Consider the following 24,275-nt stretch of genomic DNA (forward strand, 5'->3'; position numbering starts at 1 on the left):
CCGCCCGCCCGCCAACCCGCCCGCCAGGGGCGTTCCCATAATACGTCCCGTTTTTCAAACGGGCGTATAAAAAGTGTTATCAATATTAGAGTTTTGTCCATTTTTTATATTTTCGCAGTTACATAATTTCTCGAATATGCAAAATACACGTTAACGAATCAAGTCAATGAATCGCTTGACTCAAATAATTGTTCGAAGATAAATACGACATATTGACGTCGTAGATAAACGAAAACTGTTGTTACTAATTGATCGTTCAGGTTTCGACTTTGTAACGTTAGTAGTTTACTTGTCTGGAATAAATTTCTTTCCAACAGAATCCCAGTTTATGGTTTTTATTACTTATTTTAAATTGGTTTTAGCTGAGGCATCAACTGAGGTAGGAAACGGGAGTATTGCAGTAACTGGAATGTACGTACTAGTATTACAGTTTTAGCAACGCTAAGAGGTCCAAGCCTTCATTTGCTTGTATTGTATCTCAAATTGATTCGTTTGCCTGTATTGTCACGCAATTTGGTTTATTTCTATATACGTCTGCATTTTCAAAGAGTTACTATTTAGGTTTCTTTTTGGAGTACTTATGAAATCAAAACGACCTGTTCATTCAGGCACAGCTATGAGGGATGTCCAAAAATAATGTATACTTTGGATGTCACAAGACGCCTGATCTGTATAGAGCAATGTGTAATCATTGTGTCATTTGGTTATAAACTTTTTGAAACATTTTTGCTGATAGGCGAAACGTGTAGAACGTGTTAATTACCATAGCTACGGATAACCCGCGCAGTCACTTTTTCGTTCGTCATTGTTTTAGTTCGACCACTTATGTTCGAACTGGTAGTCCACAGCAACACGTCAAGGCGACATGAATCGAAAGTATGGTGTCATTTGGACTTGAGAGGTGGAAGTAAACAACGTTAACTAAGTGAATATTGATGTTTATAACACATGTAATGTCGCAGATTGTAAGACAATTGTTAGGTTATGTACAGATATTGGCAAACACCAGCTCAGATCCAGAAAAAAAATGTTCGGTCATCTTTTTCTTCATTTAGTGGTACAAACGACTAGCAAATGGCCCAGAATTGCTACAAGGCAGCGAAGGCCGAGGGAGAAATCAAAACAATCCGTAATTTGACGTTAAGGTCAATCAATGACACCTTGGATAAAAACCAATTACACACGGTGCGTACCCTGTCTAAGATGACTGGCATTTTTGTTCAGTATTCTAATCAAACAACTTATTACGACTCGAGTTTTGTTGATGAAATTTAATAAAAACAAATTTTCAAATGTACAATAATGCAACTCCTGACTGTATGATCAATATTACATCAGACTTGCAGTTAAGTTATTAGAATGATAAGAAATCATGACTGGGTTTTTTCTTGCTTTGTTTCATTCAAGTATATAAAGGCTTGAGACAAAGTGTACGTTATCTTTGAACAGCCCTCGTAGTGACCGTTCATGCTTATGTTAAATAATCATTTGAATTTTACCAAATAAATGCAAAAGAAGTTATACAGAATATGTTAAGAATAATGGAAATCGTATGGTGGTATAGTAAATATTTTAATGACCAAATTAAAAGAAAACAACTTTCAATATATACATAAAATATTAACATTTAACATTCATTGTGTACAGAAAGAAATAAATGATATAAATGACCTAAATATATACAAATACAGATTTATATATGCATATGTCAAACCGTCATAAGTAATGCCTTACTGACTTTGCACATAACCGCATTAAAGCGGGAAAATGAACTATGCATTATACACATTTTCTTTTAACCCTTAGTCTGCTTAATTTTTACTATAAATTTGCACATCTTTCAATTTTGACATTACCATTAACTGTTAAAAGGGGTGCTTACCAAAAAGATACTGACTGAATGGCGAACAGTGCAGACCTTGATCAGACTGCATATATACTGGCCGCAAATGCAGAATCGATCGTGTTCAGCATGATAAGGGTTAAATCAAAGTAGTTTGTTCTTATGATTCAAGTTTATTTGTACATGTACATCTGATGAAGATAGTTTGATACAATACATAGAAAAAGAACATACACTATTTTTCTTAAAACTGATATCTTCTAACGTTGTTTCTGTTATCAATATATGTACAGCTCCCTAGCATTAAATGCGAACACTCACTGGAAATTTATGTACGTCAAAAATATTTTCCGTTACAATTATTGCAATATAATGATATTATTACATACTCGTATCTATTCCCTATTAAGTTACAATGGTACCGGAAACGCCCATATTTTTCCATACACTGACGCCTGAATTTCATATCTGGTGCGTGACGTATTCAGTGTGTGTTGTTGCACTATATTTTTCTATTTAGTTCAGTATTGTCAAGCCTATTCAGGCTATTGAACATATGTATGATATTTACATAATATTTATACGTGTAGATGCGTATGTAATAAAAAAGGTTATTAGCTTTGCATCCGGAAATATGCACTCGCTCTTCAGCGGAAGAATATTCCGCTCCTAAAGTCGCGCAATATTTCTGCTGAAGAACTTGTGCATATTTCCCGATACAAAGCTAATAACCTATAACTATTATACTTTTCATGTCAGTGGGGATGAAGGCATATATCATTTTATATGGTGTCCAGTAACCATGGCCATACAGCAGTGTGAAAGTACAATGCATTCATATTTTCAATTTTTCTGTAAAATATTCCATTATGTGTTAACTGAATTTACATAATTTAGAGTTACTAATGTCGGTATCAGTACAAAATAAATTATTTATACACATTTACAGGTAGATGTGTTTGGATTTTTATGAATAAAAGGCATTTATTATGATCTATTCTGCTTTACCATGAGTGCACGTCGCAATGTAAGTGTAAATGTAAACTATTTTCGACTGACTGTGATAAAGTGAAGATATACAAGTTACCATAGCACAACATGAGGTAGTATTCAATAGCATGTAAGCGCATTATCACTCTTCAAAGCTGCAGACAAATAAATAAAATGGACAATACTAGTAAGCATAGTATAATGTAATCAGCTGTGGCAAAGTCCTAGACATTATTACATATCCGTTATCAACATATCCATACATATACGTACATAACGTCCTGCATTATTGAAAAATGTCGATTCTTTCAAGATTAGTTTCATTGTTGAACACTCTTCCTTGTTAAAATAGTGTATAGTGAAGTTCTGTGACCATTTTTTTGAAGAATGAATTTTGGTAAAAGATGTTTCAAGAAAATGATTTACAGTAGTTTCATTTGAACAATTTGGCTATATATAACACATATGTTAAAGTATTAACTGCAAGATGTACCTTTCACACGATTTAAGTATCACATATGAACAAATGAGCCGCACCATGAGAAAACCAACATAGTGGCTTTGCGAACAGCATGGATCCAGACCAGCCAACGCATCCGCGCAGTCTGATCAGGATCAGTGCTGTTCGCTAACGGTTGCTCTAATTGCAATAGGCATTAAAAGCGAACAGCACTGATCCTGATCAGACTGCGCGGATGCGTTGGCTGGTCTGGATCCATGCTGTTCGCAAAGCCACTATGTTGGTTTTCTCATGCCGCGGCTCAAATGTGTTGCAAAATGCTTTATTTAGGAGAGAACATAGAGTGAAACTAATGAACATGTGTGAATTAGTCCCTAAATGTCAAAGACAAATAGGGCAATTTGTTTCTTTATTTGAAGAATGTTCGACTTCCTGAATACGCAGGCAAATGCATTTGAGAAACTTTTGTATCTTAATCATAAATGAATATGTTAACAGTACTATACCATACAAATGAACTCTAGAGACTTTTCAAGGCACCTACAATACAATACGTGCGCAATTCACTTTTACTGTTGCAGAAAGTTAATAACTTTATAGAAAAGGTGTGTCAGCTGTCGCAACATGGATAGATATTTAACTAATGCTGTTCGGAGATATTGCTACATTTTTGATACGTGTGTCTGTTGTAGAATTTCGAAATTTAGAACGAGAAGTATAACTAAATGCTATAATATTAACTTCAGAAAGTCTTAATTTATAAATTGCATCTGACACAAAAGTTTTAACTTTTTTAAAAACTGATCATATTGTCAATAACAATGGTCCCACATAAAAAAAACACAACAAAACAATAACTTAAAAATCAATTAAATATCAACAGTAACATTTTATTTCAGCACTCCATATTATATTTATTTATAATATATTATATGTATATTACCATTTTTGTAATGTTGTAAAGAAGACATCACTTTTGTGTCAGTATGCCATGCTATGTCATTGCTGCCATGAAAGCAAGTGGTATATTTTTGCTCAGGTATTTGCTGTCGTTTGTTTGTCAATTATTTCGTAATAAGACGTCTTTATCAAGACACCTCTGCGGTGAGCTTTGCAGATGGTCAGCATTATTTCTCCCGCATTGAATGTACAACGCATTGAACGTACACCATTAAACCATGTTAAACCTAACCCTGACCTTTAGTCTGACTCCGTATATTGCACACTCAATACGTGCGGTGATTTGATGTTAGATTAAATGTATACAACAAATAAACTTCAATGTTTATGATTTATAGTGGAAAATGATCGAGTACTCAACAAAACCTCAACTTTCTCAACAAGTATGTCATAAATTGGAACACTGTCAGTATGAAAAAAGATGTAATATGAATAAAGAAACAAACACAGATCATATAATTATATGATGAACGGTTTCAACACTAATTTGAATCCAGCTCTTGATATTATTCTATTTCCCAAAACATACGAATTGTTTTTAGCTTAATATAAATTATACGCATATATTCCATATGAATCTATGTAATATTTACAGGTTACACATAATTTCATTGAAAATGTGAATAGCTGAATCAAATTATTTAGAATTCGTCTATGATATATAATATTTACTGCATTTAAGGCCGTAAAGTATCACTGTAACATTTTCTTAAAAGATCTATAATCCTGAAACGTTTTCTGGCTGCACAACAAATTTCATTTTGAGCTTTATAGATTGTGTATTGAGCATTTAAATCTGAGAAACGTGGTGCACGTGTATTTTACTTACAATCTGGAAGAAAATAAATGCTGCTACTCAAGGTTCGGTTGAAAAGCAAACATATTTTTACATTTAATCACGTGTACGCATTGCTGATGTATGACAAAATTGCGCTGTGATTTGGGACGTGCAACATTATGCTCGAATGAATAAAATGTATATTTATCTTTATTTGTAATATAAACAAAACGGCCTCTATAATACTTTCCAGAAAACGTGTCCGGGCGGAAACTGGGCATACAGATACCCGGTAGTCCAAACTAACCAAAGTAAGTGGCGGTTCCTCACAGAATATACCGCAAAATTTGTTTATTCAAGTCTAATCATATTCAAAAACGTGAACGTGTCACATATATACAGAATAATACAGCCATTAACTTATGGATAACAAAATAAAACGAGGTTTTGCAATTCCCCTGCAGAATACAGTGTCTTTGTCAAGATCCTCAAATGATTAACCTATGTCGGCCATAATTTTATTGCCTCGAGCTCCAACGGTTGACATATCCGGTGCTATTAACCATGTTATTCCTGGCGGAAGTTGATTGCGTGAATCCATAAAAAGCAGGTGCAATCTGGTGGTTTTATTTTTTAGTGTACCTTGATTATCCTTACTTTTATTGTCATACAATGTTGACAATGAGAGCTCTCCATCATTGGAATCATAGAGGAATCACATGATAGCTGTGTGGTATCAACTTGCGTCATGTGACCATAAAATTAAGTAAACAACAAATAAAGTTGATACAATAAATAGGAACTTTTCTGAGAGCACATGTCCGCTAGTGCTTCCGCTGGAATCTCCTTGAAATGTGTTAGCCTGTAGCTTGTCGCCTTCTGGAACTTAAACGTTAAAACAAATGTTATGATACAGTATATAACCAACTAAAAGAGTCAATATTTTAAATACGACATCTCAATAGTAAGAGTGCATAAACTACTAAAAGACTTAAAGAAATACGTATTCTAAATACAAATGGCAAATATTTAAAAACATATATTTGCTTACTAAAGATCATTCCTTTATTTTCCGAAGCACCTATATTTCTATTTGCAATGCGAGTTTCAATGTTATAGAGTGTTTAACGTTATCAAAATGTCTACATACCTCTTTTAATTTTAGGCTTCTCTGCTGAAATAGAAAACAGAAAAATCCATGAGTCTCACAGCAGTTAGAATTTAAATAGGTTATGGTTGCCACGAATACATTATATTTATCTTTTCAAACACACTACTTTGTAAACTTTAAAATGCAATGTCTGGCAACAGGCAAAATATGAACGTACGCTTTGCACCATAAAAGCTGATGATTTGCACAGCAGAACTAATAAGTACTTTACGAAAAGGGCGTTGAGAAATGTGCTAGGTGTATCGATTTAAGATTGTTCTGTTGCTGTTTCCCAAAACGAATAGCTAACCAGCCAAGCTCTAAACAAAGAACCTTGAAATCTATATGTAGTTCTTTGAAGCATTCAAATAAGTTCAGTAAAAGAAAATTTGTTCTTCTAACACGACCGCAGATGCAAAACAATACTTCGACGAAACAAAGAACACAATTTACACAAACGAAATACACACCGCTAAATAAGATTAAAGTGCAGTTTGGATACATGCTGTGAAAACTATAACTCAACATAATTTTTTTTGAAAATAACACATGTAACAAAGCTGTAACGATTATTAATTTTGATACTGTTTTATGAAAATAATGGTATTCATCTATTGAAATATGTTCTTTTATGGTCTAATTCTTTCTCATTTCATCTTGTACTTGTTTTTGTTACACTTTATTTCATCAAATACATTTTCTAGCATTTGAGCATTTATGCCTCTTGTTATATACTTAGTCCTAGATATATTTTTCTACGGACTTCTAACGGCCAGCAATGATTATTGGTAGCCTTTCATTATGTCGTATTTTATTCAACGAATTTTTGAAAAACACTTTGTGTTGTCACCTTTTTATGACACTGTTATACTGCTTATGGGTTTAATGAAGTTGAAGACCGATGTCAGAATTGTGTTCGGAAATAAAGTATTAAATGTATTAAGAGGAGAGAGGGGCGGGTGATAACCACATCCGTGAGCCATTTAGAGACCTATACCTTTTTTGTATTCATACTGACAATTGTCAGTTTTTTAAGTGTTATACCCTACCTTAAACATTTTTTTACGTTCAATTTTCTGTGTCTTTTTAATGTCGATTCAGGGACGAGAAGGTGATAAGGATCAGTTTGGAAAAACGTTAGGGCTGTGAGATTTGATATTGGAAAGCTGTCTGAAATATGCTATGCATGGTATGTTGGGTTGTAATATTGCAAACAAAGATAATGACATCATTAAACGTATATTCTATACTTCTGTTTACCGATTTGCTGGCAAAACTCGAGTGTACCACGCTCAACAGTAATTGCGATGTATAAGTAAAAGACAACAGAGCAGAAGTTTTCATTATACACTTAATTTTCACCGTTTGGCTGTTTTGGAAGAATAAATAATTATTACACCTCGAAAAGGTGAGTAGGCCCTAAAAGGCAGCTGAATTTTGTTGACTGTTCAATTTAGGTCTCTTAGCTGACGTAACAGTGAATATAAATTAGACGAGAGCTTGTTTCCTTCAATATTCCAAATTAAAGGAAGCAGTGTTAAGGAATTCGAGGTTTGAGGAAGTATCTTTTGCATGAAATTCTCGTGAGTTATGAGTCTTCGTGGACCTATCATTTAAAAGTGCAGTTATATACTTACTTAAAGCGTTGCCATCACAACAATTTCCAAATTTTATAATCAATGGAATTGTTGGCAATGGAATTGTTGGTTTATCTAATAAACAAAATACATGAAAACTAAAATTTCTATCATGTTCTGAATTAATTGGAATCTAGGGGTTCAAAACATGCATTTGGTAAATTACAGTACAGCAAAGTAACATAAATATAACAAACAAAAACCAGACAACTAAAGCACTTACGAATTAATAGTTTGAGGATTTTGAGGTTTGAGATATTTAAAAAAAAACGAAGCATAGCATATATCTCAAATTCTCTGACGATATGTAATTATTGCTATCCTACTTCCATTACAAACAACGTAATTGCTCTTTTCGGATGAAAGATTCAAGCAGTTTGTATGAAAACGTGAGAGAATACTTAATTTTACTTTTAAAATACATACCGTTTAAAATATTAACATTAACACTTGTCACTTGTAAATCTGAAGTCCGGCATGTGTACGTCCCCTTATCAGACATCTGTGCGTTTTTAATTTCTAATTCACTTGACATTTTTCTCGTGGCGTACGAAAATTTCTTGGTTATAGTCACCATTTTTTTCTCATTTGACTGCAGTTGTAATCCGTCCTTATACCAGTCTATAAAATCAGGGGGAGCAACTGCACCGGTAGCATTACAAAGCAGTTTAATTGACTGTCCTTTGTCCACGTGAAATAAACCACTTATGTTGATCACTGAAATGTTCAAATATATGTTAGGCTACAAAAGTAATCAAGTTAGGGTCATCAGTAGTGGCACAACTGAAAATAGTGAACGCTGTGAGAGGGACAGTATGCTTTCATTTCCAACAATAATTATTGCTAAAGAAATAGAAGTAGGAGTAGTTTAAACGTACACTTAACGCTCTCGTACTTATACTATTAGTGCCATATCACTGACAGCTGACAAGAGAGTCCAAAACGTTTAAACATATACAAGAATAAAGATTTCGTGAATGCAATAAAATTGAAGTAATATGTAATTGTCTGCACTCTACACAGAGACGTTTGAAAAATATTAAGTTTCGCGAAAGCAAAATAAAAAAATATATGTGTGACCAAGAAGTTGCGTTTGAGCCTCCTAAGTGCTTTATAATACGGTCAATTGTTGCAATGAATTAAATGTGGAAAGCAAATTTATGTGGCTGATCCTCAGTATTTGACGTTGCCCTTTTTACTTAGCGTGAACCAAAAAAGTGTATCACTAGTAAAAATTTTAGAAATATTGTCAGTTTAAAGTTTATCATATTAAACGTATATATCGTAGTTATATAAGGAATATAGAGGATATATGTATAACTTCGATTACTTCTGTATCCCATTTTCATTCAGTGTTCTATCTACATCGGTTAAAGTTATGTCCGAAAAGCAAGATGCTCAAATAATCACAATGATATGTCCGTAAACGACCCGTTTATCTACTACTTCACATTTGTAGGAGCAGAGTTATTGTTTGTGTTCAACATTTTAGCCTTTACCCTGCAAAATTTCTAAAAAGGACTGGTCCATCAATCAGTTTGGGCAATGCCACTTATCATTCAAAGGGGTGTTCACTGAAAATTTGTTGACTGAATAGCGAACAGTGCAGGATGTGTAGGCTGATCTTGGTCTGCACTGGTCACAAAGGCAGAATTAATTGCCGCCAGCAGGCTAAAGGTTAAAAGGTATCAATATCCTTATCTCCTATTTGTTACCTCTTCTGGTTATTTGGGATCATGGGGTCCATTTTTCGAATAATTGAGAGTTTCGCCAGGGCGTGAGTGGCGTTATACAATTCATTACCTCTGGTGAAAGTTTCAATCAAACCGACTCTGCTATTGTTTTGTTTGCTTTCAAGACATTTTCCATATAATATATGCAGATAAAGTCAATTGTATTCATTTCTTCTTAACGAATATCCCTTAGTGCAATGTTTGATTTTTTTATGTTTCTCTTTCGAACTTTGCAAATTTAATGTAGTTTGCTGTTAAGACTAGTAAATACATTTGTTGAAAAATGACAAAAATGTTAACTAATACGAGCCTGTAAAGTAATTTTGCTCATAAAATCTAATTACACTGGCGAAGTGGCAGTAGGTAAGAACAATTTGGACTCGAGTAGACAAGCGTTTTAAGAGCACGTTAAATGACAAAAAAAAATAGCTAAAACAAGTTTGAAAAGTAACTGAGATCGTAAAATACGATTATACTTGCGAAGTGTCACTTGTTTTTCAACAATTTGGTCATGACTAGACAAACAATTTAACAGATGTCAAATTATACAAGTCAATCGTAGAAAACAAAACAAACATCTCTCTTTCATTGTACGTATTATGTTTCGTTTTATATTGTACAATTCAGTTTGCATTTGTACACAATTTCGACCATGACATGGTATTCCTAACGTTACGGTATTAAAACCTGCTTTCATTTATTTGGTGTCATCTGATATACGTGCTCTTCAGATATATACTGACAATGTTGGAACAATCAGTCTTTGAAATGGCGTTAAACTGATTTTAAATGCATTATTTTACATAAAGTTATAACTCATATAAGAAGAATAATTATATTTGAAAGTTTATAAGATAGTGTTACAGACAATGTCTGCATATTAAGGTGTGCTGTAAGTGTTAAACTCAAAATAAACTGGTTAACAAATGTAAATACTTTTTCAAAATATGATTAAGGTAAGAGAGAAAAATTAAAACCCAGCAGGTTGTGGTTGGTAAGCATGCAATTCAATACCAAAACACAGACATACACGAACAAAATGTAAGGCATGGAATAAATTATCACTCTACTTTTTTGTTCTTTGTTTGTATCGCATATATGTAGTTATTAAAAGGTAAATAAAGCGAGTTCAGATATTGAAATAAAATAGTCAGTGTTAATAGATTAAACAAAATTATTAGCACGATGCAAATAATCATTGTTGTCTCTGATAAGAAGATATTAACAGTTAGGGTTATCGTTTATTCGCCTATATGTCCTGCGAGCGTGTATATAATGCGATACCATGGCGCAAAGCGAAAACGTGAGATAACTATGCAAAGAAGGATATCAAAGACACACCACAACTTAGTGACCTATATTTTCCTCACACATGAACTACATGAAAATCATCCTGAAAATTCTGTTATAATACAGGTATACTACAAGTCAAAAGATTTCCTGCGGCCAGAAGTTATACCAGGCTAAAAAGAAACTTATGAGTGCTTGTTTTTTTTTTTACCATACCATTACGCTTTACATAGGAAAAATAACTCCATTCTACATGCTGTACAAGTAGACCTATGAAATATTTATTTCTTAATTCTGAAAGTTATTGTTTTGAGCAAAAGTAACTATATTTCCCTTTCATGTATGACATAACTTTTAGCTAAACTGGCCACATTCCTTGACTATTGAAATACTTTACTAGAGCTATCACAAATGTGATTCATGCCTTCACCTGGACTTAACTGACATATAGAGCAAAACAAAACAACTCAAGACCATAATCCAAGAAATTAAACAAAGAGGAATCTAAAAAATCCCTTATGCACAACTAGGTATCAATATTGATCACTGCTGAAAGTTTGAATAAATTATATGAAATAATGAATGAGGAATTCAGGTCACAAGACTTTCTCTATATATATCATACAGAGTGCCAGCTTTATTGCAATAACGGCGTTCCATAAATCCGATAAGCCAATCGCATATCGGTAAAATATCACGTGAAATCACCCAGTCTCCATGTGCTTTACTACTTGTTGCATTCCAATATACCTGCGGCCTTCAGGTAACAAGGTGTCAGGTGGACAATTTAGACCTTCCCTAAATTAATGTGTTCTCACAGCTTCATCTGCTAACTGATTCGCCAATGTTTTAAAAGATGAATAATCACGTGACACTGTAGAAACAACGTGTGGTCTAAACTCAGTTTAATACATCCAGTAATGAGCATACTGCTATAATGATTCAATTAAATATCTAGGCATTAAACACATTGTCTTGGCCTTATATCTAGCTCTGTCAATTTGTAAGTAGATATTTGTTTTTCTCAATTTTTTCATGCAAAGCACGTAAAATACAGTTATTCTGTGGTGCGTCTTCAGCATAGTATTTCTCATCGCATTATTTCACTGTCGTCCCTTATAATTAATGGCGAAATAATAGTATTACAAGTATGTGATGGCACGATAATATGACACCAAAATGGACGCAAACGTGCGATATTTATACCGCAACATCGCATCGTATCTTCGAATCTTATTACCGCAGTGTCTCCCTTATAAACCTATAAGATAAAACAACAAAATAGCATTTGCCTAAACGCAACACTATAGAAGTGACCAGGCATTCTGACGGCCACTGTGTTTGATGAATGAACAAATAAGGCAGATTGTCACCCAAGAAACACCTATGAGAAATACCTTGCAATTCTGCTGAGATATTTAAAAATTACACAATAAACAAGAAGGGAAAAATAACAACACCCCAAGCAGTCAGGCATTGACGAATCTAAAGATTTTCTACTATGTTTATATAGCGTTTATCAAAAAAAAAACCCCCAAAATTCACACAAAAAAAACAACATTTCTGTAATTATGTTAAACTAAATGAAGAGCTGTCGCTAGTAGATTCTGGCGTACCATCTCTACAACCGATCGGATCTTGTTGAAACATTTTGGAAGAAGACCCGTGCCATATTCACTGGCAGAGTTATGGTTCCTGTATTTTGTAACGTAAAAAAACTTAAGTATATTTAAGACGGATTTATAAGTTACAGTATCACTCTTATGCGGAATCTACGTTAGAGTCGTCTGAAAAAGTAATACAAAACGAGTGAAATTTGTATAAATATCCCCAAGACAGAGTTAAGGTCTTGAGTCCGTCCTGAAAAGGAAAATGAATATTATGAACAAGTATTATTAATTTGAACCCAATTTTCCTTGTGTTCTTCATGCTGCAATGAAAACTCTCTGAAACATTTACTGATGACTAGCTGACTAAATAAAAATTTAATAAGTTTAATCTAGTTTTGCAAAATAAACTCCTCAGCGGTTAAGACAATAAAGAGCGGACACGATTAACAGACGGTTGAAAAAACGAACATGCTCTACTATAAAATAGCCCCAAACACTTGGTATCTCGAGGTGTAATAGATACAGACTGCTATTTGAAATTTTAACAAATTAATTTATAAGTGTTCAAAAATCACAAAAAGACACATACCTAGAATGCAATTGCTCAAACTCATCAATGCGGGTAGATGTATCGAGCCTCTCTATTAAACCACGAGGTAACTAAAAGCTACACATGTTAGAAATGATAAAAAGTGTTGGTTGTACTTTAAGGCTTAGGAGTCATTGCATTTCAAATCGGATGTCAGACAAAAATTTGAATAAACAATGCAGGGATAAAGAAAGCAAATACGGTGTAATCCTTTTATCATTTCAGAAAGAAAATCGAAATAATATTAACGTTGATTACGTTCCGGACTTTCCTATAAATGAATATCAATACCATTCATTTACTATTTTAGCCTCCATGAATGAAATTAAGTCAAAATAATCTTGTACTTTATGGCACTGATCCTCTCCCTTAAATACCGTGATATAGTGTCTCGTACATTGGTATTACACGCCGGGTTGAGATATCAGACGGCGGAATTATCTAGAAAACCAGATAGTAATATTTGCAGTAATGGATTGATCTCGTATAAAAGCCAACATTAGCTTGTTGTTACAATCAGTCAAACACGCCAATTACTGGATTTATTGCCTTAATCACGACTCCGGACAACTTTTTGCATGAGTTAGAGGCTTGTATTCGTCTAAATGCAACACTAAATTTGAACAGCTGAGAAAACTAAACATATTTTGAACGTTTCTTTTCTCTGAGACGTTAATAAATGAGCCATTTCATCTGCTGTTTCATTAGATACTCGTAAAAATAAATAATGTTGAAAATCAAACATTTGTGAATGTATTTGAAAATACTGTCATGTTATTCAAATAACTTATACTTAAATTACAAAAACTACCTACGCTCTGACGTCAAATTCAATACTGTACGAATTAAGCGTATAAACTTAAATAATGCGCCTGTAATCCATATGACTAAAATACCAAACATATAGAATCATTTAACATTAATCAGTGAAGGTAAAGGTGTCTTTGAAAGTCTCTACATAGAATGGAACATATTTTAAGTCGAGCCCACGATATGTGTCATATTTACCTCCTAAGCATCTAGCCTAGGTCTATACTGCTGAAGGGAATACTACTTTCAGTGAATGACAACGTAAGACGGGATATCAGCCGTGACCGGGAACAGAACCCGGATCACTAGTGTGGTAGCTCAATCTGACAACCGTTGCGTTATTGACTCCCACAGGGTATGTTACACACATCTTGCAACAACAACAAATATTACTGTTGTTTTAGTTTTTTCGCTGTCATACTGAAGAATATCAACTCTCTTCTGCATGTCTGGTAAACTTGGGCATCGCTCTTTGATCACCGGCATTCTTAGATGTCTTATTACTGTCAATGTGAGATATTGCCTATACTAATGAACTATTACAACAAATCAGTTTTATCTTTGCTAGAATTTGCAGCCATTTCTGCTCCATTATTTTGTTATATATTTCTCAAAATAATGCCGACATCTTATGGCCAACTAATAAATATATTTCTGTTTCTCATGTAATTTCTGTTCAAGGGAACGTTTGGTCAATAACGATAAAAACGGATTTTATTGAATCATCATACTAGTCCTTATCAATAAAAATACTTTTTTCCTAAATGTTGGTATGTTGCACGAACTGTTCCCGTAGAAATTCATATAAGATCCTTATAGAACTGCCTTACCCTAAAGTTTTACCTCGATATTGTCAACTTGACAATACTATGGCAATTTTCCAATTGTATTTAGAAAGTTATTAAACGTTTTATTAAAAGTGGTTATGACCCAACTGTTTTGAGACACACCGCATGTTTGGTGTTCAGCCCTTTTACAGTTGGACGCTACGCTTTTCTATTTCATTGTGTCTGACGGAACAGGTGGAGGACTCTATGGTAAGTAGTTCTTAAATTCCACCAGGACTGAGCTATTCTGACCTGTTTCGTCGGGCCCTTAAGGGTGTTTCCCTTGTTGCTCTGTCTTCTGCAAAGGCATTGAGTACCTGCGTTTTAGGTTCTTAAGGATTGCATATATATATATATATATAAGTGAATTTTTGTGTTTTACATTACATGCCTTCTGTTGCCTTTGCGTATGTTAGGGTTACACCTGGCGGGGATAACTTTTATTTACACTGTCCTGTGACTTTGGAACATGGTGGGGGTAAGAGTGAGGTTAGGTGCACCATGAACCGGTTCAAGCTCGCCAGTGGTGGTTTTGCCACTGACCGTTCCAAGGCGGTGCCCCACTGTGTTCCTTTATGTGTTTGTCTTGTCCTTGTGTGTTTGCTTTGTGTGTGTGTGTGGGGGGGGGGGGGGGGGGGGATCGTGTGCGCGTCCGCGTGCTGGTTGGGTTTGTGTTTGCGGAGGCTGCGTTTTTAGAACGTGACTTTCCTTGTTGGATATTCTTCCTTGTTTTTTGGACTACTTAAGGTTATGATCTTCAGCAATTTTTCTGGACGCTTAGTATTTAAATCTGAACAACGAAAAAACATGTATCCAGTTAAGCTATATTTCATTTATATCACTACAGAACCTATATAAGGAGTATTAGACATAAGGATAATCAAATTAAGATTCATGATTACCGCCATGCCCTTGACGGTCAACATTTCAAAATATCTGTTTTGCAAATTTATCAGTCTGAAAGTTTTCTATGAAACAACATATAAGTAGAAAAATTAACTGAGTGTCTTTCATATTGAATTTATTAAACGAGTTGAAACAAAATTTATAGGAGTGATATAATTAAAACAAGAGTGCAAGAATGTCACAATATACGCCCGTCACAGCAAATTTCTTTACTCTAGCACCTGTATTTGCAAATGGAATTTTAACTTTGTGGTTGTTTAGTAATAACTAAGTGTTTTGTTTTTCTAAGTCCACAAAAAAACTCCTTACCAGGTAGAGATACCTTAAAATACACCTAAAATTGGAAAGTAACATCTATGTTGTACCACAGAAAAGTGGTCTTGGTTTTTCCCTACGGTCAATTATAAAAAAGTTACAATATAAGTTATTTATAGTAACAACTAAGGGAAGTTAATCTTAAAAAAAAAGAAAAAAAAAAAAAAAAAAATCAAAAAAAAAAATTGTAAGTCCTCACAAAAATCTTTACCAGGTAGAGACTGGTCAAAATACACCTCAAAATTGGATGTAGCATGCATATTGTACTACAGAAAAGTGGTCTCGATTTTTCCCTATGACTAGTAATGAAAAAGTTACAATATAAGCTATTTATAGTAACAACAAAGGGATGTAATTCGAAAGAAGGGAACTGCGCATGACACTTCGTCTCATGATGGTGTATAATTGTGTCATGTTACATCAAAATCCCTCCATGCATGAAGAAGAAATGCTTCGGACAATGTCATTCTTGTATCTGACCTTTGGCCTCTAAGTGTGACCTTGACCTTAGACCTAGGGACCTGGTTCTTGCGCATGACACTACGTCTCGTGGTGGTGAACATTTGTGCCAAGTTATATCAAAATCCCTCTATGCATAAAGAAGACATGCTCCGGACAAGGTTTTCATTCTTGTATCCTTTGACCTCTAAGTGTGACCTTGACCTTAGACCTAGAGACCTGGTTCTTGCGCATGACACTCCGCCTCATGGTGGTGAACATTTGTGCAAAGTTATATCAAAATCCCTCTATGCATGAAGAAGAAATGCTCCGGACAAAGTTTTCATTCTTGTATCCTTTGACCTCTAAGTGTGACCTTGACCTTAGACCTAGGGACCTGGTTCTTGCGCATGACACTCCTTCTCATGATGATGAACAATTGTTCCAACTTTCATCAAAATCCCTCTATGCATGAAGAAGATATGCTCCGGACAAAGTCATTCTTGAATTTGACCTTTGACCTCTAAGTGTGACCTTGACCTTAGACCTAGGGACCTGGTTCTTGCGCATGACACTCCGTCTCATGATGGTGAACAACTGTGCCAAGTTTCATCAAAATCCCTTCATGCATGTAGAAGATATGCTCCGGACAAGGTCTGTGGACGCCGCCCGCCCGCCAGGGGCGTTCCCATAATACGTCCCGTTTTTCAAACGGGCGTATAAAAAATGAACAGCTTGTATAAGATGTGTGTAGTTAATAAATCTGCACGCTTACATTATTTCCGTTTTATGGCTTCATATGTTATTCACACACATGATGATAAGGTGTATACTTCCCTTTTTTACAGGGCAATACCCTTTTTAGGGGTGCGTGTCTTTGATAATATTCAATGTGGAAAGACACAAATGTAATACCCTTTTATCACAGGTTAGACATCAAAATTCTTCTTTCTTTGCTTATTATAGACAAAGCCAATTCGACCACTGTCCCCTACACTTAAAACGACGTCATCGTCCAAGCATTATACCAAAGTTATGTAATGGCTTTATTTCACTCCCATGAAAATAAGCAATACTTTTGTAACACTATCTTTAAAAGGGAAACTATTCAAATATTAGAGCGTTGATTGAATGTGTGTACCATTTTATGTAACTACCAAGACTTATGTTTGATACCTGTATAAAATCAATTATTTAACTGCATTTCTCTTTTTTCATTTATAGCAACGTAAGGGTACATTTAAAAGCACGATAAATACAATAATCCTCTTTTTTTTTTAAGATTTCATTAAACCGATGAAAGAGTTCAAAGAGATTGAGCTGGCACATTTTAAGATAAGACAGGTCAATAAGTCATCTCAGGGATCCAGTAGAGTGTTAATAAACTTTTATGGACTGAAGCTTTGAACGTTAATTATCAAAGACACGCACCCCTAAAAGGGTATTGCCCTGTAAAAAAGGGAAGTATACACCTTATCATCATGTGTGTGAATAACATATGAAGCCATAAAACGGAAATAATGTAAGCATGCAGATTTATTAACTACACACATCTTATACAAGCTGTTCATTTTTTTAAATTATATCACTCCTATAAATCGCCGGTCCATAGTTAGTTATATATGACCGGTCTACATTCACCTGTTTGCTGGGCTTATAGATTAATATTTTCAAAATAAAAATGTTGCAATTAATTTCTGATGTCATGTAGTAATAAAACACTTACTGAAACGTTTGTCGGTCAATAGTCAAAACTATTGGCCCTCGGTCCTTTTGACCTCAGAAATTGGTTCTGATTATTGACCACAAAGCAATCCGAAACGTGTATATCATTATACATCATTTTTTTCTCACGTTTAACTTCTGTTAAATACCATTTCCCAGACGACTCAATATCTGGTGGCCCATACCTTTAACACTTTCTTATTGTAAATGACTATTGCGCTTATATTGTTAAAAAGGCAGTAAATTATTTCTTAGTGAAAGTAAAAAACATAATATTATAGCTTTAAACTTCTTCAAAAGTTGGTTACTTTTGGTGTTATAATGGTTTCAAAAATTACTTTTGTATCAGTAATTTATGTGTCAGCTTTGATTAAAGTGACTTAACAAAAGAGTCAGTCGCCTTGTCCAGTTTTAAATGATATTTGAATTTTGTAAAGTCGCATGTAGTTTTCCTCAGACAGGCAGTGATAAAAAGACTTAACACAGTAAGTACGCAGGTACTGGGATATTATATCGAGCATACGTTTATTAATGTGATGGTTCTGATAGTTTACTATATATTCTATTTCAGTTTTCAGTACCCTGTACGTATTTTTACGACATAATTGCCTCGTAAAATTTATTTCAAAATATTATTGTTTGGAGCTAGTCTTGATGATTTAGGGGAACGCGAGACCTATCGCTAACAGCCAAGAAAAGATATAAATCAAGCATTACCCTTGAATACTTCCTAAACTAAGATACAGAAAATCATAGGTACAACAGTAGCATCCCCCCACTGAGAACAATCTAATAAAGTATTAAAAATTATCAATGGGAATAGTCGTAATCAAGATCACCGCTGGGCAAAAAACAATTTAATATTTATGAAGAACATATTAACTTGTAGGAATTTCTGTCTGAGAAAAATAACTATTCCCTTACAGTTGTTAGAAATTCTAATCAAATATCCGTTTCAGAAGTCTCTTGTGTAGGAAACACTTTCATGTCTTCATACCGGCAACTGCGTGAATCAGTTCCGCAGAGGTAGTTTAAAACAATATTTGGAGTCTGACGCTTTTCAAAGCATGAAATGGTTTATTTCACTTAGGACTGTAACCTTTAAGGTTATATCATAACAGACATGCACACATGCATTGAAACCATGTTTGAAATATTACCGAATAATCATGGATGCAAAAAATATGGAAACAAACAAGAAAACATCCTATTATCATCCTACAAAGCAAACATGCAAACTCTTCAAATTGTAAAGTAGAAATAGTTCTGTTCACTTTAGCAGGAGAATTGCTTTATCATTCGCAACACGTAATATAAGTTTGATCACAAATTTTTAAATGGTCATAATTTATGCTTTTATGCTTTCGTTCGCAGGCTTTAATCTTATTAGGTCGCACACTTTAGGAATTCAATGTGTCAATATACCACTTATATCATAGCACGAATACATTTGACAATAACATTTCAAGACTTCATTTTAATAATTTCATTGCTACATATAATTTTGGTAATATTCTACTTTATTTTCTAGACTTTAAGCAAGCATAGAGTACTACAAGGTTACACAGATGAACATCGACACTCTTTAATCCCCAAAGATACTATATAACATAATCTTGCTAAAATTCATTAGACATAGCACTCCCACTAGTGTTAATTTGTCACCTTTGGCTCACCTACTTTTACGGCACCTTATATACACATCATTAATATTTCAATTGAATACTTGACCCTTGCAAACTAAAAAAAAGTGAGTTAGCGTTTGAATTAGTTACAGAAAGAAACAGCATTAATACAATACCGTAGTATCAAGAGACCGATTACACGCGACTGAACGTGCCATATGACGTCACTTACAAAAGACTTAAACAAAATGGCGTTCTTTAAAAAAAACTCAAATTTTAGAAAAGTAAAACTTAATAATTAAAACTAAACTTTCTTTTTCTCACGATGAAGATCAAAACTGAATCGACCTGTCTATGCAATTTTTCCTTTTAAGTCAGGTTAAATTAATTTAAAACCAGGAACAGTATTTTTTGTCTGAATGCAAATTAAAATTCAACGTCGGCGGATCATTTTGGCTGATCTATTTATTGTAAGATCGATAGTATGAAAGTCATTATATACTGTTGATAAGGTAACATTCGCGATTTTTTTTCTTATATTCGCCAACAGAGCGAAACGCGAATTTAAACCGCTTGCATTCATATATAGTACGAATCGAGAATAATACGCATCGCGAATATGCATAATGTCTTTGAAATAAAAAAATAATCGAGACGTGAAAATTATCCAGTGTGTAGAAATGTTATTATTGTGGAAATGGACCTCATATTATTATTGGAACTGAATGTTATTTCTTGTACGATTATGCGGGTGTAAACCACATTGCTACTTTTATTGGCAAATCATCCAAGAACCGCAATTTGTAATTTCGTCAAAAGTCCCAGTGTGGTTTTTACCCATATTAACGCACAAGAAATAGCATTTAACTCTAAAATGTTACTATATGTATAAAAGTATCGCGATTAACCTGTACTAAAGTATGTACAGTCAAAAAAAAAATTCTGATGAAAATATATCCTTGTGTTATTTGTATGATTTTAGATGATGTACTGTTTGTAGATACTTATGCACTGATTGGTAGAGAAAACATCATGCTATCATATCTGAACATTATCAAATTCTAATATTGCACGACCATGTTAAAGTAGTCTACATATGCTATAAATAATAGTATTAATTTTGCAAACAAGTACACATGCACACAAACGGGAAAGGCTAGGGTATACGTAATAACAAATGCTAAAAATTTGATTGCTTTGCCCCGAAAACAAATTAAAATTGCAACCAACAGCTTCTGACACACAGAAAAAGTAGCACACTTCAAACTTACTGAACTCTACGTATTTATTCATAGTGTTAATTAATTATGAAATGTAAAAGAAAGAAAAGTCTTACCAGGTTTTCTGAAGGTATCATCATCTACAAAAAGGGAAAATAACACCAGCTTAAATCATATGCTTGAATAACGTGCTTTAATATGCAGAACGTTCCTTACCTACTGTATCAGGTAATTTATATTCACTGAGATTTTGAAACAGCTTGATTAATCCTTTGTCTGATTACATGTGCATTCTTATGTAGTTAAACCATAGATACTATTTGCTCAAATCTTAAATCATATTATTTTCTTTCTTCTTATATCATTTCGGTTAAATCTAATGGACATTTAGAATTTTAGCAGACGACATTTCCAGCAGACGACAATTTATCTAGCATGCTAAAGGTTAATGGATGCAGTAACGTTTCCCTTACACTACTGTTAATCAGGATAGACTGTTATATTCATCTTTGAGGATTTTAAGAAACAGCTATGTGAATCCTTTGTCTGATACATGTGCATTTTTATTGTATTTAAAACCCATTTAATTACTCATTTTGCTCAAAATCTATAAATCATGATTTAGTTTTGTCTGTTTCCTTCTTATATCATTTCAGTCGTTTTAATCTAAGGGATCATTGTAGGAATATTTTGACATAATGTGATCAAGATCAAGATTTATATTAGGTTAAGTCATCCCCTAGCTGAAGCAAAAATTCCCAGTAAAGATCGAGCAAAAAAGATGAAAAATGGAAGTAATTCCGCAATATTAGAAATATGACGTGTGGTTACTACATACTGTAACTCACCTGAATGTTAAACATCATTGTGTGAAATGTCAACTAAATTCTTCGGATAATTTTTCAAGTTAAAATATTGGATACTTAAAAATCTATTCAGTGCTGTGGCAAGGTAAAAATGGTTTTTGAATGCATTTCTCTACATGTCATCTATCATTGTGTGTACATAAAACAATCCTTGAACAGTTCTTCAAAATGCTTTGCAACAAGTGTAATAAAATGTTGAACGGAGATATGGGAAATAAGTCAAGAAAGAGTTATGTTTCTAAGCCACTGTTTTTTCCCTTGATATCCTCTGTCTTTTAACGAAGATTGAATACATTCCTTCCATCGCTATTTGAAAAGGGGGTTATTCAAACAGTAGGAATGATTAGACTGCACTTCCTCTGTGGCCGTTTTGAAGTGTTAATAGTCTTGTTAATAGTCTTACAGCATTTCCGATAAAAATTTTTTTCCTAAACGTACTTCAGAAATAAAAAAAAATGTCCTATCCAACAAGTAATCTAACCATAGATGCATAATTTAACTAATCCATTAGTCCTTTTACCTACAGACAATTATGCACGTTCACCTTTTAAGTTACCGTGCGAAAGGACAAAGAAGCTTAATGGTCAGGTGAGCCACAATCAAACAAATAAGTGTTCACATTCTTATCTGTAACGGACTTCTAACAGAAGCATTTTCCGCGAGATAAAGTTAAAGCATTCTGAAGATAATAGATAGTTTTTGTGTATGAATGCATTGCAGAAAGGATAAGTAAAAGAGTTAATGGAAATATTTTTTATCAGCGACACAAAGGGAATAATTTATTACTACATCAACTCCTACGATTGCTTTAATGAATTCCGTTTTACTTACGTTAATACCAAAAGTCACATACATATTTAACGAAAATGATGGTCACGCACGCTAAAGGTGGGTCAAAAATGTTTACGTTGCTTAGGATAACTACCTTAGGTACTACGAGGGAAATTCAGAAAATTTTGAGACTGTCCATATAAGATATAGAAACAGAACTTGTATTTAAGCATATTGCTTACACCAGTTCTTCAAAATATTCACCCTTAAGATAAACGCATTTTTCCCGAGCACTCTTCCCTTGGTTTATTACGCAGACTAATACACTGCGCTACCAAGCGCGCTTCTGGCATTGTAGCTAGTCCAGCCAGCATTTTTGTTTCCGCAAAGGAACAGGGACTTATGTTGGGCGAATAAGGAGGGTGCGGCAATTGCTTGACCTGTTGGTCCTGTAACTACTGCTACTAACGTTTCTAACTGATTTTAGAACCTTATCCCTGTAAAAGTTTCCAGTAATAGATCTGCTCGGGTGCACTGGGTAGTTACACAACAACGCCTTTGTAATTGAAAGAAACCGTTTCAGCTAGAGTTCTTTTTGCGATGACGGGACGTTATTGTCTTTTTCTAAGTCACTATTTGTTCTATACCATGTCTTATCTCCTGTGAGAAGTTCATTAAACCTCCTTTCATCTGCATTTTATAGATTATTAGAAATTTTATGCAACATTACACTGTACGGACCTTTTGCTCTTTAGTCAAAAGATGGGTACCAACCATGCACACACTTTCGAATATTTTAAGTGTTTAGTCAGAATTTAATCAAACTTCCCGATGAAATTCCAACTGATGCAGCTATTTGCGATTTTCTAACTTTACATTTTAAAAAAAAAATCTATCAAGAAATTTGTATGACCTACGTGACTGGTAGGAACATATGACGCACGGTTTTCATTACAAGTCTTCCATTTGCCCTATCAGAGATCTACTAATTCACTTTACCCGATTTGAAGCTTTTGAATCGACGTTTACATGCATCTCACATCGTTTCTTATTCATAGCATCCTTTTTAACTAAACGATGTGTTAAACGGGCTTAAAGCCACAAAGCCATTAACAAACACCCACATGAGACGAGAATCATCTGTAACACGAGTAAATGCGTATTTCCGTTTTGTGTGCAGCGGTACAATCATTCTATTTCAGAATATTGTGATAAGAGAAAACCTGTTTAATTTTCCTGTCTTTTACATTATCAATGCATTACAGACTTTTAAGGTTGCAATCAAAGGTAACATCAAACATTTTTGATAACATCAGACAACTTAAGTTCTTTTAATATTCCCTTGCATTTCATCTGTTAGTACTAAACGTTTGCCGTTAGTATTCCTTGTACAGGTGTTTAACACGTGTCAAGGAGTATCTTTATATTGGAATATTTACGTTTACTTGCATACTTACACAGTAAATTGCTCACATACTTTAGGCGTTGTTTTGTAAACGTAAAGGAACGATGAAACAAGTATTTTCTTTAGTTTTGAAACACATTATTGATATTGAAAAGGTGTAAGCAAACCGACCAGTAATTATTTATAAAAACTTAAACCTTCGGGCTTCGTGTCAATAGTAAAAAATGTCAAAACTAAGAGTCAAGCGTATGAAAAAAATCTTTTGATTCTGTTATGCGAATGAAGTAGTAAAATGTTTTGAAAATAATCATTTAATATCTAAAAGGT

The 24,275-nt window shown here is 34.0% G+C and overlaps 1 protein-coding gene across 5 annotated transcripts in view; it reads right to left on the reverse strand.

Annotated features, from left to right (window-relative positions):
- Nucleotides 1-1,553: 1,553 nt before the first annotated feature.
- LOC123566305 (roundabout homolog 2-like) overlaps nucleotides 1,554-24,275 on the reverse strand; it is a 306,048-nt gene continuing 283,326 nt past the window's right edge. For 2 of the 5 annotated variants that reach the window (XM_045360266.2, XM_045360265.2), the window contains exons 6-9: nucleotides 21,023-21,046; nucleotides 8,245-8,535; nucleotides 6,182-6,205; nucleotides 1,554-5,916 (exon numbers count right to left, since the gene is read on the reverse strand). In XM_045360266.2, coding sequence (XP_045216201.2) covers nucleotides 5,768-5,916; nucleotides 6,182-6,205; nucleotides 8,245-8,535; nucleotides 21,023-21,046 — 488 coding nt within the window. In that variant the 3' untranslated portion in view covers nucleotides 1,554-5,767. The remainder of the gene's footprint in view (nucleotides 5,917-6,181; nucleotides 6,206-8,244; nucleotides 8,536-21,022; nucleotides 21,047-24,275) is intronic. The other 3 variants (XM_053550015.1, XM_053550016.1, XM_053550017.1) reach the window with 3 other exon arrangements.

The sequence above is a fragment of the Mercenaria mercenaria genome, chromosome 8 (assembly GCF_021730395.1).
Source record: "Mercenaria mercenaria strain notata chromosome 8, MADL_Memer_1, whole genome shotgun sequence".
NCBI lineage: Eukaryota > Metazoa > Mollusca > Bivalvia > Venerida > Veneridae > Mercenaria > Mercenaria mercenaria.